Below are 19,839 nucleotides of genomic sequence, written 5' to 3'. Positions count from 1 at the left end.
TTTCCTTAAAAGAATTTAACTAACTTGTGTTATTAAGGCAGATTTTAAAAATATAATAATAAAACATTTTAATATTTTTTATGCATTTAATATATTAAAAATATAAAAAAATTAATATTTTATAAACATTTTCTTTTATAATATGTTTAACCTATATCCTTAAAATACAAATTAACAAAATCCAAAAATAAGCCATCATATATTTTTATATAAATATTTTTTTATATTTAATATATATTTTATATAAGTAATTTATGTAGTAGGTAATAATGGTGGAAACTCACCTGCAGTCGACTGTAGGTGAAGTTGCTTCTGGATCGTTGACACGTGTTACTGTATGGTTTAAAAAAAACCGATTTATTTTATACAAATGGTTTATTTAAAAAAATCGGTTTGAATAGATCAAATAACTACTTTTAAAATAATTTAAATTCTTTGTGCATGTTATTCCTAAATTCCTAATAGATGAATTTGATATGTTCTTTTTCTTCATTCATATTCACCAATTTTTTTTAAATTTATCTAAAACTTTTTTTATTTAATTTTTGTCAAATATATGTATATAAATTGTTTGAAAAAGTAAAATTTAGTATTATGAAAAAGAAACAAAATTCACGGTTTTTTTTATAGGAATGGCATAAATAATATTATCTGTCCTTTTTTTTGTGTCTCTGATTCTATTTTTTTGATGAGTTTGGTTTTGTTTCTCATAACTTACATTTTCAGTTGCTTTTAAATTAAGCTGTAAACAGATTTTAAATTAAGCTGTAAAAATATGTTCAATTGCAAATTTATAGTTAAATTAAATTTTATGGTAATCAATCAATTAACTTTTATTTTACTAATAAACTATTTTCATGCAAATTATTGTTGATTTTTCAATATTATTCTATAAATAAATTATTTTTTTAAGATAATAAGACTATAATTTACTTGTCTAGAAATTATGATTTCACTGTCATGCACGTTTTTGTGTTTTTACTTATCAACTAAAATTTATTTTTTAATGAAATTAAAATTTATTTTCAATAAAACAAAAGTATCTAATCAAAATATTAATTTGGTCTCCTTAAATAATTGAACATAATATTATTAAATTTGTCTACAACAAAAAATTTTAATAAATTTTTTCAAAATAAAATTGATTCAAAAACAGAGAAAAAAAAAGAACAACTAATGAAAATATTTATTTTGACATTGCCATCAAGAATAGGATAGTCATAGAAAAAATTCAACCAAATAAAAAGGACCTAACTCATACAATTAAACTACCCTCATATCATCACAATAAACTATAACATCACCAACTAAAGAGACATATAACAAATATGAAAGAGATCATGCCAAAATTTTAACAATGTTCATGCTATCAACTAGTCTACGTTATACTATAATTACATTTTTGTCTTTCATCACATGAAATTGCCATGAATTATCTTGGCATTTATGATCCTGAACATTAAAATGGTGTGATGACATAAATATGTACGTATTTATTAAATAATTTTCATCGAGGAATGAATAAAAACATAAATTAAGAAATACATTTGAAATAATAAATTTGATTAAAAAATATAAATAAAAGGAACATACCTAATTGAAAGTTTCATATTAGTTCTAAAAAAGGGATTGAAAGAGAACGAATTTTACGTGCGAAACGAATAAGAAGGGAATAAAAGTAATTGCTTAGTCCAATTCAAACCGGTTTTTTTAAATAAATCATTTATATAAAATAAATCAATTTTTTTTAAACCATATAATAACAGGTGTCAGCCATCCAAAAGCAACTTCACCTGCAATTGACTGCAGGTGAATTTCTGCCGCTAATAATTTATATAATTACATGTTCAAATTCTTATCGTACTAAAACAATTATAAAATATGTTTAGTTTCAAAATTGGCAATAATATACAGTGTTTTAAATATGGGTATGAATATGAATACTTAGATTATATTATATTATAACTTTTATTGATATTAAAATTATAGAAATTGTTGCAAAGAGTACAAAAAACATAGACAAACAATTAGGCTGCCAGATACAGCTGAAGCAATGTAAAGTACAACACACGATTATTCACATAAAACAACAAATGAACACTAGCATAGTAATCCAACTCTGATAAATCCAAGTGATGAAAACAATTCATGATTTTGTTTTCATGAAAATGGCTCTTTATGAAAGCAGTTTCTGTTTAATTGCATGTAACTCCATTATGACATCTTTTATGCCCATTCGTTGAGATGGAACCTTTTCAGAACATGCAATTCCAATCCTAGTAAAAGACACAAGACATTCTCGAATGGTGTCTTCCATATTTTGCTGCCTTGTGACCCTTCTTCCCTCTTGTTCAGTAATTGGAATGAGCAATCTTGAATCAACAATCTCACTGATTCCTTCAAGAATTGCCATGTTACAGAACAAGTGTAAGCTTAGGCCTTCACCGAATATGCTATCAGTTGGTTTCTTTCCAGTGATCATCTCCAAAAGAAGAATTCCATAGCTATACATGTCTCCTTCTGCTGACACTGAGCCACCTGCTCCATACTCTGTTTCATTTGAATATATAACAATTCTTCAAAACAAAAATGAAGTTAAAGAATATAAATACACCTTTGTCACTTAGATTTCAAAGGTGTCAATTAATACAATATCTAAGACAACAAATTGATTTTTGAAAGTTTGAACTGTAAGTATAGTATTGTAACTATGATACTTTACTTAACCTAATATAAATTATAACAGAATTCTACTAACAAAAAAAGAATTTAGTAACATAGCTTCTCCCATTATTATGATAGGGCAAACAAAGGTGAGACATAATTTAAAACATTCTAGTAAGGATAAAAAAAGTATCTTACCAGGTGGAAGATATCCAATAGTTCCCTTAATTGCAGATGAACTAACATGATCTCCACTAGAACAATCAATGCCTCCATGACCATGAAGGAGCCTAGCAAGCCCAAAATCCCCCAAGTGGGCAACCATGTCATCATCAAGAAGAACATTGCTCGGCTTAACATCGCAATGAACTATAGCTTCCTCAGAATCATTGTGAAGATAATCCAATGCAAAAGCTACATCAAGAGCAATGTTAACCCTTTGTTCAAAGTTGAGATTTAGGTTTTTGGACTCCTTTTCTTCATTGTTGTGCAACAAGGTCTCTAGACTCCCGTTAGACATGAAATCAAACACTATGGCCTTAAAATCATCACCTTTATAATCGAGACTTGAACAGCAAGTCAGTATATTTAGAAGATTCCGATGCCTGATTTTTCCGAGAGCTTTGCATTCGGCCATGAAACTCTTTGATGCCCCATGTGTTTGAAGATTCAACATGATGAGTTTGAAAACTCCCATTTAATTTTGATGATTGAACAAACATTATTGAAATATTTAAATACAAAATTATTAATTTGATCTTAATTCATATGTGCTTAATTAATAATTTTGTTGTGCAGATTTTGTGTTGGGCCGAAAAATGAATTTCTGGCTTAAGCCCAATAACCAGCCTTGTTGCATGTTTTACTAAGTGACTGAAATTTTATATTAATGGACCAAGCTCAATGTTGATTACAACCAAGCCCATGGTTAATTTTTTATGAGAGCTTCCTATGCTTGATCCGAAACAAAAATTCATCAGAAAAGCAAATGTTAACCAATTGGGCCAGATTTAATATTTGATGCAACTAAGCCCAATTATATGCAATACTAATTCCTCATGTATTACCCGAAAACAATGAAGAGGGAAGCCAAATTGTTTTCAACAGATCCAAAAATTCAAACATGTGTTGGATTTCAAATTACACTCAACTATCATTTATTACATGGGAACTATGAGAGAGAAATTGACAAAGTGATTTGATTGCAAGCACCAAGGCTACACGTTTATCAGTAAAAAGAAAGGGAAATTGATTCACTTTTATCTTTTGTTTCATTAACTACTATTTCTCTTTCCTCTCTCTCATCCATCTCTTTCTTGCTTCTTCTTCGGTCCTTGTCCAGGAAGCTATGGACGCTATGCTCATCAAAGAAAAAGAAGAAGTTGCATGCATCAAGACCATCAAGTTAATGATGGCAGGAAAAAGAAAAGTATGTAATGGCTGAGATTTTCACCAAATGTAATTAGATTTGATGAGGTAATCTCGAGCTCTTCATGCTCAGAAAAGGAAGATGAAGATTCGGCCAGCAAGGGAGATTCTTGAAGCATGGCTTGTCTTTGATTCTGCTCAACCACCACAGGGAGTAGCTAGAGTGGCGAAGTGATGGTTGAGGCAGAGATTGAAGCAGATGAAGTCATCATCATCATGAAGCATCAAGGGCCAGAAATTCATCTTGGAGAGGAAGCCAAGGATGGAGTGCCTGGATTGATGAAGAGTGATGATCAAGGAAGGACTAGAGGTAATTGCATGTTGGGTTTTGCATGGTTATCTCTTCTCTCTCTATGTGGCCGAACCGGTTCTGTTTGTTGAAGGAGGAAGAAGTTGGTTCGGTTTTGGCTTCAATAAGTGGAGGCTCCCCTCTTCTATAATAAGGGTGGACAACCACTGTTTGAATCAAGGAGAAAATTTGAGAGTGCAAGGCACAGAGTTCTCAGAGCTACCTGAGCTAACAGTTTTCTCTTCTCCTTCAATGTTCTCTGTTTTGTAATTTTTCTGTTTAATTTTGTCATGTCTTGAGTCTCATGGAAAAAAGGCAAACAAGTGAGGTTTGTATGTAAAAGCCATAAAGGAGAAAAAGGCAGAGAGTGCAAAATTAAAAGAAAAAGCTATAGATGTCTTAGAGGTCCTTTGTTCATCTATGTTGTGTTTCATGATTCTGTGGGAATCCCCTTGTAAGTTGGGTTAGCACTTTACAAGTTGTAATCAGATTTATTATAGTGAAATTCCATCATAATTGTGATGGAGACTGGATGTAGGCTGCACTGCACTTAGCAGCCGAACCAGGATATATCTGGGTGCAATCTTCTTCTCCTTTCTACTCCATTTCTGTTTTTAACTACACAGGAGCAAAAACCAGAAGTTTCTCGTGCCAAGTGACGAGACAAAAAGAAAAGTCTCGTGGCTAGGGACGAGACAAAACAAAAAGTCTCGTGTGTAGTGAAGAGATAAAAAGAGTTAAAGTTTCTAGAATTAGTCTGACAAGTCAGCAAGTGTTATCAAGCAAAAAGGGGGCTAAGATTCAACCCCCCTTCTCTTAGCCACTGAAACCATCACAACACCTTCACAGCAATAGGTCTTTCAAATTGGACAAGTGTTCCTTTATATACAGAGCCAAAGCTTCCGGTGCCAACTAGATTTGATGAAGAAAATCCGTCGGTTCCTTGATGTAGCTCTCCATAAGAAACCTTCAAGTACCTATGTTCCAGTGATGGTGAAGAAGATAATGTTTTGGGCTTTTTCCTCAAATAACAAATGCAGATGAAAACCAGAAAAGATGCCGAAACCCCACTAATTACAATGATCAGGGTAACTTTAAAAGAACTCTTATGTTTATGTGAAAGCAACTCAGGACATGGAGGGAGATTCAGCTGAGGTATCCCACCACAGAGATCTTCGTTTCCAATGAGTGACATTGCCGTGATGTTTCTAAAGATTCCTCCTATTGGGACCTCACCATAAAGATGGTTAAAAGACAAGTTCAAATAATTCAGAAAAGTCAGATTCTCAAGTTCATTCGGAATTGTGCCTGAGAAGTTGTTGATTGAGAAGTCTAAGTTTTCAAGATTTCTTAGAGAACCAAAGAACGAAGGTATACTTCCATGAAAGAAGTTTCTCGTCAGCCAAAAATCTGTTAAAGCAGAACAAGCACCTAGTTCCAGGGGAACTTCACCAGACAAATTATTTGTATGTAGATACAGTATGGAAAGTTGTTTCAAGTTACCAAAATCTGAAGGAACGGAACCAGTCAAGGCATTGATGGATAAATCAAGAGTTATTAAACCTTTTTGATACCCAAATGTATTATTGGGTATATTACCACTTAAGTAGTTTGTGTCTACAACAAATTTCTGCATCATGCTGCAGTACCTAAGAGTAAATGGAAGGCTTCCTTCTAACTCATTGATGCCAAGATAAACTTCAGATAACATAGTAAGATTGCCAATAACACTAGGAATGTTACCAGATAACTTGTTCTGTTGCAAGTTCAATCTTGCTAGATTTTTAAGCTTTCCAACTGAATCTGGAATTGATCCCTCAAGGGATGTGCCAAAATAAGTTTAGTCAAGCCGATTAAGTTGCCAATTGTTTGAGGAATCCTCCAAGATATCTGATTAACCCACATATCAAGTAAATAGAGATGGGTAGATAAGTTGCCTATGAGATCTGGCAATACACCACCTAGATTATTTGCCTCAAAAGACAACCTTTGCAATTGAGTAAGATTGGTTAGTGAGGAAAGGAAATCCAAATCATGAGGTTGTCCACTTCCAAGATTGTTATAATCCATTATAAGTACCTGAAGCTTGTTCAAGCGTCCCAAAGTAAGAGGAATTGGTCCTCTAAAACTATTCACTCCTATATCAAACACTTGCAACTGAGACAGGTTGGATATTGAAGATGGAAAAGTTCCGGTAAATTGGTTCAATGGAATAGTAAACTGCTGGAGATTGGGAAAAGCATGGTCTATATTTGAAGGAAGAGTACCCACTAATTGGTTTTTCCCTAAATCAAAATGTCGAATATTGGAAAGGTTGTAAAGTGAAGGAGGAATCATACCTGACAAATTATTTGAACCAAGAAAAATATAATTCAAATTGGATAACCTACCCAAAATATGAGGTATATTTCCTTCCAGATGATTGTATGCAAGTGACAGAGTCTCCAACGATGAAAGATTTCCCAAGGAAGGTGGAATTCTTCCAACTAAATTATTGGCTCCAAGTTGCAACCAAGTAAGGTGCACCATGGATCCAAACCATGAAGGAACTTTCCCAGTGAGATTGTTGTGCGTCAAGAAAACTACCTCAAGCTTGGAGCAGTTGGTTATCTCCATAGGAACTTCCCCATGAACATTATTCATGTCTAAGCAGAGAATCTGAAGCCTCTTCAAACGACCAACTTCTCTTGGAATCTCGCCATACAGGTTGACGTTAGTGAGATTGAGCTTCTTGAGGAAGGTTAGATTTCCAAGAGTTGGTCCAAGAGTTCCTCCCAAGTCTTGATTTTGCAGTTGCAAGGCTGAGACTCTCTTGTGGCGGCGACTGCACGTAACGCCCTGCCATTCACAGAAATGGAGAGACTCATTCCATGATGGCAGAGCATTATTGTCATGATTACCATTGGTAAGCTTTACCTTCAAAGCTAACAAAGCGAGCTTGTCGGTTTCTGAACTCAAAGGCATAGCGGCTGTTGTAGCATACGGCATGAACACTAACAAGGTTTGTGAAGCAATAAAACAAAGAAAGAAGATGATGATAGCTGCTATCATTTTTGCTGTGTGAGTAGTATATGCAGTTGGAAGTTGGAACGTGTGAAGAAATATTTGATTGAAACATACAGGTAGAGATTTTAAATCCCGCACAAATTCAGATTTGGGTTAAACTTGGAAATCATTGCATGCATCCTAATATAAAATGTTTATATTACTGCACAATATTGAATGCAAATATACCATAATTAATAATAACCATATATTTTATTTTGATGAGAGGAGTGTCTTATGTGTCAAACAGATAAAAAAAATTTTTATAAAATATATTAGTAATTTAAATATATTATAATTAGTTACAAAGTAAATCAAGTTAATTTGTGTGGTCGGACTCATTGTTTGTGAGTTGTGCCGCTTAAGTGCTTAACAAGCTGAACTCATAAGATAAACTTGAACTTACGTGTATTCAATAACCTACAAATTATATTAATCTCTTCTTTTATATTGACCCAACATATCTTAAAATTTATATAGTTATTAATTAGTTATTATTAATATTTTTAATAATATAAAATTATATATATATTTTTTTGTTTTTACAGTATCTTTCAATCAAACAGGTTAAAGACTAATTTGTCGTGAATCTAAACTCTATTTAAAAATCTGCTGTTGGCCAATAGATTACTACATGCATAAGATGAGATTCGAACCCCTAATACTTGCTTAAGCGAAGAAGGTAACTGACCATTCGACTAACCCAAGTTAGTTATATAAAATTATATTTAATAGTGTAAGATTATACACTTTTTTCTACTAATTAACTGTGAGCTAAATTTTAATAAAAATGCTGACTCTAAATTTTTTCTTTATATTATACATATATTATATCATTTATAAATAAAGATGTACGGCTTATTCGAAATAAAACTTAATTTGATTTCTAAATTTGCATGCGAATTTTAATTTAGTCTCTAAAATTTTAATTGCTTTATTTAGTCTCGAAATTTTATAAAATTGACTTATGTTAGTCTTTGAAATGATTTTTGATGCATAGACATTAATAGAACACTAATATAAATAGTTAGATGTTTGGTTTTGACATTTTAATAGCCCAAAAACATTATAAGTAATGTTTATTGAAATTTTTTATCCCAAAATAAGTATTACAACGTTATTTTTAGACTATTTAAATATGACAAAATTATTTTAAAAATTAATATGAATTACGTTTATAAAATTTAAAAATTAAATAAAAATAATTAAAATTTTAAAAATTAAATTAAACTCTGGGTAAAAATTAAAGGACTAAATTAAGTATTAACTCAAAAAAAATTCATTGCAAATCATTGAATAAATTATTTGAGCGGACAGCAAGGCTAATCAAGATTGATAACTGCCACCACTCAATCTTTGATGGAATGAAGGTCATGAGTGTAAAACTTAATTTGGTAAAGGTTTTTGACGAAAGTACTTGTATTTAAAAAAAAACATAAATTTTTTATTTTGTGTTTGATAAATAAAAAAATATATTTATTTATAATTTTTGCTTTTAAAATCATTTAAAAAAATATTTTTAAAGTTATATTATATTTATCAAAATTAACAAATTTAATATAATTTTATATATTAATAAATTTTTAAATTTAACTCTTATAATTATATCTATTATAATATTTTTAAAATTTAAAAAATATTTTATCAAATATAATATTATTATTTATATTCATTAAAAATTATTTTTTAATTTAATTTATCAGACATAAATACTATAATTTTAAAAAATAAATTTTTAAAGTAATTTTAATAAATTATTCTTAAAAAATAAAAATATTGTCAAACTAAGACTTAGTCCCCGCTGTGCGAGATGTGAATTTGTGCTTACAATCTTTCATACACATCCTTGTCCCTCGTCATGCGAATTGTAACAAGTCAATACTTAAATTTTCGTTTTTCAAACAATTTGGAAAGCTATGCTGGACTCTGGAAGCCCAGCCAAAAATTACTTCACAACAAGTCCATATAGTTAAATGGTTGACTGCGAAATTAAGTAAGATTAAATTAATTAGTATTAAAATAGTGTCACTAACAATTGTAAAATGCAAAAAAAAAAAAAAAATTATCTAAATTAATCCTTAAAAATTTTAGAGACGAACATTTTAGTTTTTAAAAAAAAAATTAATATACAAATTAATTTTTAATTTTTTTTTCATCAAACATAACTCATTTATTTTCCAGCATAACTCATTGACGGAGACGACTGAGTTGGCATATAAACTTACATACGTAACACTTAAGTGTCTACATATACGAGAAGGATAAAATAATCTTTGGACTTGTATAAAATACTGTGTTTAATAGGTGAGTACATTGCTTTCACTAAGCTAAATGGGTTTATAATAGGTTACATTACTTGGTTAATCAATTTATTTTGGTGGATGGTTAGGATTTAGTGACAGTCGGAACTTCTGACTTGTAACGGTGTTATATGTGTGTGGGTTTTAAAGTTGTTGTGTTCAATAGTTTTAAGCAACAAATCTATGAAAAATACACAGGTCACATTCTCTCCAAAACTCTCCCATTGATATTAGGCCCATAAACAGTGAATGAAGGCCTCCCAGTAGTAGGAGAAGACTTCGACAAAGACATAATTTTTGTGCGTGACTTATTCCAAACCATGTCGTTGGTATACTCTATCATCATTCTTATTATTTTTTCTGGATAGCTGTGATTTTAATATTTTGACTTGGATTGATAACATGGAAGACTTGAAAGCAGAAACTAATAAATTTTTCAAAGGCTATTTTGCAGCAGAAAACAGGTGGATATAGATGTTCTTGGGGATGTTTCCCTCCGACAATTAAGTCAGAAGGCATGCAGATGTCTCATGGAACTAGTGTTTTTAGAAGAAGTTAAAAGGATAATTATGGGTATGAACTCTTTCAAGGATCCAGGCCTCATGGATTTCAGGCATACTTTTTTAAGGAGTTTTTGAATCACTTTGGAAAAGATATCCACAACATTGTGAGCTTGGTTTTTTCTGGAGTTTTTATGCGGTTGTACATGAACTGGCCGGTTTTTACGAATTTAACCGTTTTTTATCGGTTTAATTATTTAAACGGTCATAGTGTCAAACCCAATCATCTAAATTAGTTCACCAATTTTTCAACTGAACATCGGCCAATTTTATTAACCATGGTTGTATGTTCTCAAGAGTTTCCTAATCAATGAATAAGCATAAAAGATGACATAACTGAGTTGCATGCAATAAAGCAAAAGCTATCATGCTAATAACACTATGATTGCCATTGTTGTATTATCTGTTGCAAAACAAACCGAATACATATGTATCAATGTGAAGGTTTGTCAATAGCCTAGAGAAAGAAGATTAAATCTATGACCTCCTTTTTAAAACTTGTACACTTTAGCTTTTAATTGAATTCGAAACTTATTGGCTGTGAAGTTTGTCACTTTAAAACACAAGAGATAATTTTATTTTTTCTCTTCATGATTGATCAGGAACTGAGTAAACTCTTTACTTTTGGATTGCTAAGACTTTTTTGAAAAGATAATATAGGAGACAATTTTATTTTGTCTCATATCAAAAGAAAATAGAAGAAGAGCAAAGAAGAGAGAATGACACAATCATGTATCTTGGTTCAGCCACCATGTGCAATATAACCTACATCTAGTCTCCTCTACAACAATGCTGAAATTTTCACTATTTTTCACAATGATTACAATCACCAATTTCCTAAAATTCTACCCAATCCTATCTAGAACAAATCAAACTTCTACCCAACCTTAGTTGGCTAGGTACATCCCTAGACTTTTAACTACTAAGTGCTTACCCAATTTAGCAAGGAAATTCTTTCAAGATCATAAATGCAAAACAGAAATACAAATAAAAGAGTTTGACATAATTTTATGGATTTTTTTGGATAACCCTCTTTGTCTTTTCTCTCAATGACTTTTACTGATACCTCACTTAATGTCTTTTTCCATTGAAAAGAAATAAAGAAAGATGAATACTAAAGAATGAAAAATTTAATGTGAAACCATGAAGGAGAAGAAGATTAAGCTCGAAAATTATAAGAACCTAAACTGTGTGCTCATACTCCTTACTTCAATTTCTAACCGTTTACCTTTTTAAAGAAGAATAAAGCTTCCAAAATTTGAATCTTGGTTGAAAACATTCGACTTATTCTTCTTCCCCAAATATTAGAACAGTAGCACAAAGAAGAGATGGGATAACACCAGTTATTAGAGTTCGCATGCATCCTTACCTAGCTACTTCTCTTTCTTCCTTTTTCATTTAGGTTCAAAGATCTGAGCCATTCATAAATTCTCTGACTCCAAATTTTGTTCTTGACTTTTCATTTGAAGTAGTGATATATAACCTCCATTTTCTCCATCTTACTCGAATGGTGCATGCAGAAGGAAAGCATCTTTAGCAAGTTACAATAAAAGCACAAAGATAAAAATAATTTTCTGAGTTCAACCTTTGATTTGATTTTCGCTTTTGTGTCTTAGTCTTTGACTTTTTTTTTCTTATTTTCTCTTTTTTGCTTGAATTTGGTAATCACTTTTTTCTTTTTTTTATTTGAACCCTAAACCGAGCTTCTTTTTCTTCGCTTGCTTTTACAATTTTTTTCAATCTTATCACGTGGGTTACAGAATCGAAGAGAGAAGGAGAGTTTGGTTGTTTGGTCATGGGCCATAAGAGATTTGTGATTCGCAACACTATTCTTGGGCTACCAAATAATGAAGTGGATATTTTTTATTTTGGACCTATTATATTATTGTGCTTGATTTGAATACTATATTTCTTTGCACAACGAACACACATATCAAAAAGAATTTTGGACTTCACTGACCAAAAAAAATAATTTTAGACTTTTAACTCAAGATTATAATGTTAGCCATCATCAAATTATTATTTTTGTTTCCTCAAACTCAACACAATGTATTATTTTCATTTTCAGTATATGCTCTCTATTAATGTGTCATTTATTAACACAAATTATTCTCTCTAACAAAGATAGTGACCAAAATTTTTTTTTTGTTTTTTTCACTGACCGAGACCTCATGAGAGGGGGGTTTGTGAGAGGAGGAGCTGCCAGACCACATGGTCCTAGGGAAGCAGCCAGAGTGGAGGGTGACATCTTGCATCACAACTCAAAGAAGGTGAGAAAAACGGGACAAGATATGGAGTTCTCTGGAACTTCCAACCTGGTACCTAGAATGGAGGATTGGATGGAGAACCAGGGAGAAAGAGTTAGGGTGGCTATTTTTGAAGGGGAAAAAGAAGTAAATGCAGCAAAAAGAATCTCCTTTGCGCAAATAATAAGATGTGGAAAGAGCCTTGTTGAGGGTTAAAAGGAAGATATGGAAACAGAGAGTGTTGTTGGTATCACTGAAGGAAATAAAAAAGGAGATAGCAGGGAAGAAGAAAGTGAAGACGAAGAAGATGAGGAGGATGTTAAAATTCAGAAAATGCCAAATGGGCTGATGAACCTGATCATAGGAGAAAGGACGAAAAGAGAGCTGAGAAAGGTTTGGTGGGACTCTTTAGTGGTGAAGTTGTTGGGAAGAAAGATTTCACTCCTAGCACTAAGGCGCAGATTGGAGATTATGTGGGGAAAGAGTGGAAGTTTGGATGTGATTGACTTAGGGAATGATTTTTTCCTTGTCAGATTTTACAATTCTAAAGACTTGGATTTTGCTATAATGGAGGGACCATGGAAGATCTTAGACCATTATCTAACAATAAGGCTCTGGAAACCCGACTTTAATCCTGCGGAGGCTACTATTGATACTATTGCTGCATGGATTAGGCTATCGGGACTAGTGATGAGCGGATAATTTATACGCTTTTTGGCATTGTTTTTAGGTAGTTTTTAGTAGGATCTAGCTACTTTTAGGGATGTTTTCATTAGTTTTTATGCTAAATTCATATTTCTGGACTTTACTATGAGTTTGTATGTTTTTCTGTGATTTCAGGTAATTTCTGGCTGAAATTGAGGGACCTGAGCAAAACTCTGATAAAAGGCTGACAAAGGACTGCTGATGTTGTTGGATTCTGACCTCCCTGCACTCGAAATAGATTTTCTAGAGCTACGGAACTCCAAATGGCGCCCTCTCAACGGCGTTGGAAAGCAGACATCCAGAGCTTTCCAGCAACATATAATAGTTCATACTTTATTTGAGATTAGACGACGTAAACTGGCGCTTAACGCCAGTTCCATGCTGCATTTTGGAGTCAAACGCTAGAAACACGTCACGAACCAGAGTTGAACACCAAAAACACGTTACAACTTAGTGTTCAACTCCAAAAGAAGCCTCTGCACGAGTAAAGCTCAAGCTCAGTCCAAGCACACACCAAGTGGGCCTTGGAAGTGGATTTATGCATTAATTACCTATTTCTGTAAACCCTAGTAGCTAGTCTAGTATAAATAGGACATTTTATTATTGTATTAGACATCCTGGATTATATTTTTGATCCTGTGATCACGTTTTGGGGGCTGGCCATTCGACCATGCCTGGACCTTCATCACTTATGTATTTTCAATGGTGGAGTTTCTACACACCAGAGATTAAGGGTGTGGAGTTCTGCTGTACCTCGAGCTTTAATGCAATTACTACTATTTTCTATCCAATTCAGTTTATTCCTGTTCTAAGATATTCGTTGCACTTCAACATGATGAATGTAATGATCCGTGACACTCATTGTCATTCTCACCTATGAACGCGTAACTGACAACCACTTCTGTTCTACCTTAGACCAAAGGCATATCTCTTGGATTCCTTAATCAGAATCTTCGTGGTATAAGCTAAAATTGATGGCGGCATTCATGAGAATCTGGAAAGTCTAAACCTTGTCTGTGGTATTCCGAGTAGGATTCAAGGATTGAATAAATGTGACGAGCTTCAAACTCGCGATTGTTGGGCATGATGACAAACGCAAAAGAATCAATGGATTCTATTTCGACATGATCGAGAACCGACAGATGATTAGCCGTGCTGTGACAGAACATTTGGACCATTTTCACAGAGATGATGGGATGTAGCCATTGACAACAGTGATGCCCTACATACAGCTTGCCATGGATAGGAGTAAGAAGGATTGGATGAAGGCAGTAGGAAAGCAGAGATTCAGAAGGAGCACAGCATCTTCATACGCCTATCTGAAATTCCCATCGATGATCTACATAAGTATCTTTATCTTTATTTTATGTTTTATTTATTATTATTTTCGAAAACCAATATAACCATTTATTATCCGCCTAACTGAGATTTACAAGATGACCATAGCTTGCTTCATACCAACAATCTCCGTGGGATCGACCCTTACTCACGTAAGGTTTATTACTTGGAAGACCCAGTGCACTTGATGGTTAGTTGTGCGAAGTTGTGAAGTTATGTTTGGACCATGGTATCATGCACCAAGTTTTTGGCGCCATTACCTGGGAGAGAACGAACATGAATGCCATTATCAGAAATCACAATTTTGCCTATCAACTAGCAATAGAATACTATGACAAATCCATTCTCACTAAGATTGGCAATATAGTTGGTAGAACACTCAAAGTAGATTATACTACTGTCGAAGTTTCTCGTGGAAAGTTTGCTCGTCTCTGCGTAGAGGTTAATTTGCAGAAGCTGCTCGTGTCCTAGTTTCTTATTAATGGTATCAATCAGAAAGTTGAGTACGAAGGAATCCATTAAGTATGCTTCCACTATGGGAAAATTGGGCATGAGAAGAATAGCTGTCCAGAAAAAAAAACAAGATCAAAACAGAGGTGAAGCAACCCAGCAAGTAGGAGCTGAGGTTGAAGATAGGGGCAAAAATGGCAATGCAAGCAAAGACAAGGGCAAGAAAGTAATTGAAAGCTCAAATGAGGAATTTGGTCCCTGGATGCTTGTCCAGAGGAATACACGTGGCAGAAAAAGCAACAAACTTGGGAAAGGAACAAGCGTTGGAAGAGGTGATGCAAGGAAGATTCTGGATGCTGTAGTGGAAGGACATAATTCTCTCTTTGGTCCCCTGCAAAACAAGGTAGTGGAGGATTGTAACGGAACCAATAATGATAATAGTACAGTTGAGGTGGAGAAAACAACAAATCAAACCTCTCCAGTAAAAAACCTGCCCAAAAAAGATACAAAAAATCAAAGATTATCTAATAGCACTCAGTAAAAGAACTCAACAGCCCAAAAATCACAACCCACAAAAGTAGATCAAACCCAGACACACCAAAACAGACCCAGTATGACCTCTAATAGTAGAATCACCCAGCCCAACACCCAGAATAACCTAAAGTATCATTCTGCCCAAGACCCATGTATGCATCCTATTCATAACCCTGCCCAAAATCATTGCACCCAAACTGCCCATAACCCAAGCACACAAAATTACCTTAACCAAAGTTCTCATCCAGAACAAAATCCTGAAACATCTTTGATCCCACCCCATCAAGAAGCACATTTTCAAGAGAATTGGATTGACCCCACAGAAGAAGTTTTAGCAACAGACCCAATCATAATGGAGGTAGAGATACCACCTGATCCAGACCCAAAACCCTCAGAATTCAGTTCAATTAAAACTGATGATATGTTAGAAGCCATAAATCAGTACTAAACAGGGTTGAACTCGGAGAAAGATGACAATGGAAAGGAAGTTCATCTTCAGGAGGAAAATATGTTATGTAACTAATGGGTTTTTGCCCGTTAAGGTTGTGCTGGGACAGGACAGTGTCCTTCAGTCAGGTTTTTTTTCACTCTCTTCACTTGTTAGATTTCTTATGAATATTCTTGCATGGAATATTAGGGGTGCTGCAAATAAAGGTTCCATTCTCACACTCAAAGAAATTAAAAGGCAATATAATCCATATATTTGTCTTATTTTTTAACCCAAATATGGGGGAGAAAAAGCCAAAGAAGTGATAAGAGACAGTGACTATGAACAATATTTTATTGAGGAAGCAAGAGGCTTTGCAGGAGGCATATGGGTGATGTGGAATGATGGTTGTGTTAGCCTAGATATGATTGAAGTTCACAACCAATATGTCCATATGGAAGTGAGTAAACAAGGAATGCACATGTTTGGTGTCTTACTGCGGTTTATGCGAGTCCTCAAGAGTGTACTAGGAGGGAGCTTTGGGGAAAATTATCCACGATAGCAAACATAGAGACAGAAGCATGGCTTTTGATGGGAGATTTCAATGAAATTGCTGATGAAGGTGAGAAAAAAGGAGAGGCTATAGTTGATCTCCAAGCCTGCAAAAGATTCAAGAAATGGATCAATAGAAGTAAGCTTATTGACTTGGGCCATGTTGGCTCTAAATTTACTTGGAGGGGAGGACAAAGAGAAGGCTTGGATAGAGTCGTCAAGCGCTTGGATAAAGCGTTGGCGAATGCTAAATGGAGAACTGAGTTTGCGGAAGCAAGAATAGAGGTGCTACCAAGAGTTTTTTCAGATCACCACCCAATCCTAGCCTGATTACAACCAGAAAGATTGGATAGAGGTCCAAAACCTTTTCCGTTTGAAGCAATGTGAAAAACTCACCCTCAATTTAATACCTTTGTTAAAAAAGCATGGAAAGGGTATATGCACTTTCCAGCAACAGTGAAGGATCTTACAAAAAGTCTGCAGAAATGGAATGTTGAAATGTTTGGCAATATATTCAGGAAGAAGAGAAGAATTCTGAATCGCTTAAAAGGAATCCAGCAAGCTACATCATATGAAAGGAAACATTTTCTTGAAGAGCTTGAAAGACAGTTAAAGAATGAATTAGAGAGTATTTTGAACCAAGAAGAAATCCATTGGCTCCAAAAGTCAAGACAACAATGGATAGTGGAGGGTGATAGGAACATGAGGTACTACCATACTAAGACAACAATTAGAAGACGAAAAAATAGTGGTAAAGCTGAAAAGAAAGGATGATGCATGGTGTGAAGATCAAGAAGAACTAAAGAACATGGCAGTAGACTATTACAAGAATCTTTACGAAGAAGAGCAACAATTCAAGCCTGAACTCCCCATCTTTTCTACCTTTTCAGGTATTGACGAACAAGCCCGAACTCAAATTTTGAAGTCCCCTGACAAAAGTGATATTGAAAAAGCCCTCTTTAAGATAGGCTCCCTTAAGGCCCCAGGGGAAGATGGCATGCCAACTTTCTTTTATAAGGAGAACTGGAGTCTTGTCAAAGAATCCTTATGCCAGTTTATATCCAGCATGTGGAGAAATCCCAGCATGATTAAGGAGGTAAATCAGACTCTTTTGGCTCTTATCCCTAAGGTAAACCAACATGAATTTATCACTCAATTTTGCCCCATTGCTCTATGTAATGTTGTATATAAATGCCTCACAAAAATTCTAGTTGAAAAGATAAAACCTGTCTTGAATGAAAACATCGCTCCAAACCAATCCAGTTTTATACTTGGCAGATTAATACATGATAATATAATCATAGCAAAGGAAATGGTCCATGACATGAAAAGAATGAAGGGTCGAAAGAAATTCATGGCTATAAAATTCGACTTTGAGAAGGCTTATGACCAGTTGAATTGGAACTATGTGGAAAGGTGCTTAATGGAATTTGGGATTCCTGGCCAAGTTACAAATATCATTAAAAGCTGCATAGCTTTGGTCACTTATCAAATTCTTTGGAATGGTTCTAAAATAAAGCTTTTTCACCCAACTCAGGGAATCTGTCAAGGAGACCCCCTTTCTCCATATTTGTTTGTCATAGCTATGGACAAACTCTCTCAATTCATAGAAGAAAGGGTGTATAGGGGAGAATGGTTGCCAATGAAAGTAGGCAGAAATGGGCCACACATATTGCATCTCCTTTTTGCGGACGATCTACTTATCTTTGTGGAGGCACCAACATATCAATTACATATTGTTAACTCAACTCTTGAGGCTTTTTGTGAAGCATCGGGTCTAAAAGTTAATAAAGAAAAAACTGCTATCTATTTCTCCAAGAGCACAGATCATAGATTAAGGGAAATCATTTGTAATAGTAGTGGATACAAAGAGGTGAGTTGCTTGGGAAGATATTTGGGGGCGATGTTTACTAATGGCAGAAGCAAGAAGGAGAATTTCAAGAACATATTAGAAAGAGTGCAAGGAAAAATGAAGGGATGAAAAGCCAGTTGTCTGTCATTTGCAGGAAGAATAACCCTAGCTAAATCGGTGATGAGTGCTTCATTGAATTTTGATATGTTGCACAGCAAAATTCCAAAAGGTATATGCGAGCAGATTGAGAAACTTTAGAGAAAATTCATATGGTGAGAAGAAGAAAATACTAGGAAAATACATGCCGTAAGCTAGGAGTTATTATGCAAAGAACAACTGAAGGGAGGAATGGGTTTCAAAAAGTTAACCATCATGAATGAAGCTTTCATTATGAAAGTCCTTTGGAGAATTCTCACTGAACCAAGCTCTTTATGGACCAGAGTCTTGATAAGTAAGTATAGGAGAGGGCTGAATTTGGTGGAGCAAATTCAAACATATAGAGCCTATTCGGAACTCTAGAAAGAGTTGGCAAAAGTATGGAAAAAGGGTGCTACATAACTCATCCTACTCTATTGGTAATGGCAAAAGAACCAATTTTTGGACACATAGGTGGTTACAGGGGGAAACAACAGCTCTCTTACAGCATACAATTATTCAATTACAAGATAGTCAACAACAAGAAACCGTAACAGATTACATTTAAAACAATGGCAATTGAAATTTTCATAAGCTAAGTACATACCTCCCTGATCATATTGTAAGTAAAATTCGAGCGATACCACCACCATCAGAGAAATTTGGAGAAGATAAAATTCTCTGGAGCCTGAGTAGAGATGGAGACTTCTCTGTTGCAACAGCCTACAAAAGCATCACAAGCACAGAAGAAGACTTAGATGCATTATGGGAAATAATTTGGAGCTAGAAAGGACCCCAATGTATAAAATGTTTCATGTGGCTCGCCTTGCATAACAAACTTCTAACTGCAAAGAGAAGACAAAGAATTATAGGAACAATACCTTATTGTCATAGATGTGTTGAAATGGAAGAAACCCTTTTACATGCGCTTCGTGACTGTTCAGCAGCATTGCAGGTTTGGTCTAGATTAATCCATCCCTCAAAAATTGAAAGCTTCTTTAGAGCTCCCTTCAACACTTGGCTAAGGTGGAACCTTATCTCAGAGCTGAGTAACAAACCAAATGACTTTTGGATGGATATCTTCATGGTGGAATGTTGGTGGATCTGGAAGTGGCGAAACACAGAGGTGTTCAATCCAATAGTGAGCATACCCCCAAGTCTTCATCAGCTTATAGCTAACTATGTTGAGGAGATTCGCACAGCTTTCAAAAAAGAAAGACTCTTGAATACCGGCCCAACCAGATTTCAAGTGAACATAAAATTGGAAATTGCCTCCACGAAAATGGGTAAAATTGAATTCAGATGGGGCTTCAG

The 19,839-nt window shown here is 34.2% G+C and overlaps 1 protein-coding gene across 1 annotated transcript; it reads right to left on the bottom strand.

The window, feature by feature from the left end:
- Positions 1 to 2,004: 2,004 nt before the first annotated feature.
- On the bottom strand, positions 2,005 to 4,650 carry LOC112701116 (receptor kinase-like protein Xa21). Its single transcript, XM_029288127.2, has 2 exons — positions 2,863 to 4,650; positions 2,005 to 2,550 (listed from the first exon to the last, which is right to left on the bottom strand). Exons 1-2 carry the CDS (start codon positions 3,359 to 3,361, stop codon positions 2,177 to 2,179), a joined length of 873 nt encoding a protein of 290 aa, XP_029143960.2. The 5' UTR covers positions 3,362 to 4,650; the 3' UTR covers positions 2,005 to 2,176.
- Positions 4,651 to 19,839: the final 15,189 nt, after the last annotated feature.

This window comes from Arachis hypogaea, chromosome 7 (genome assembly GCF_003086295.3).
Source record: "Arachis hypogaea cultivar Tifrunner chromosome 7, arahy.Tifrunner.gnm2.J5K5, whole genome shotgun sequence".
NCBI classification, from domain to species: Eukaryota; Viridiplantae; Streptophyta; class Magnoliopsida; order Fabales; family Fabaceae; genus Arachis; species Arachis hypogaea.
Note: the sequence above shows the minus strand (reverse complement) of the source record. Positions and strands in the feature narration are given on the sequence as shown.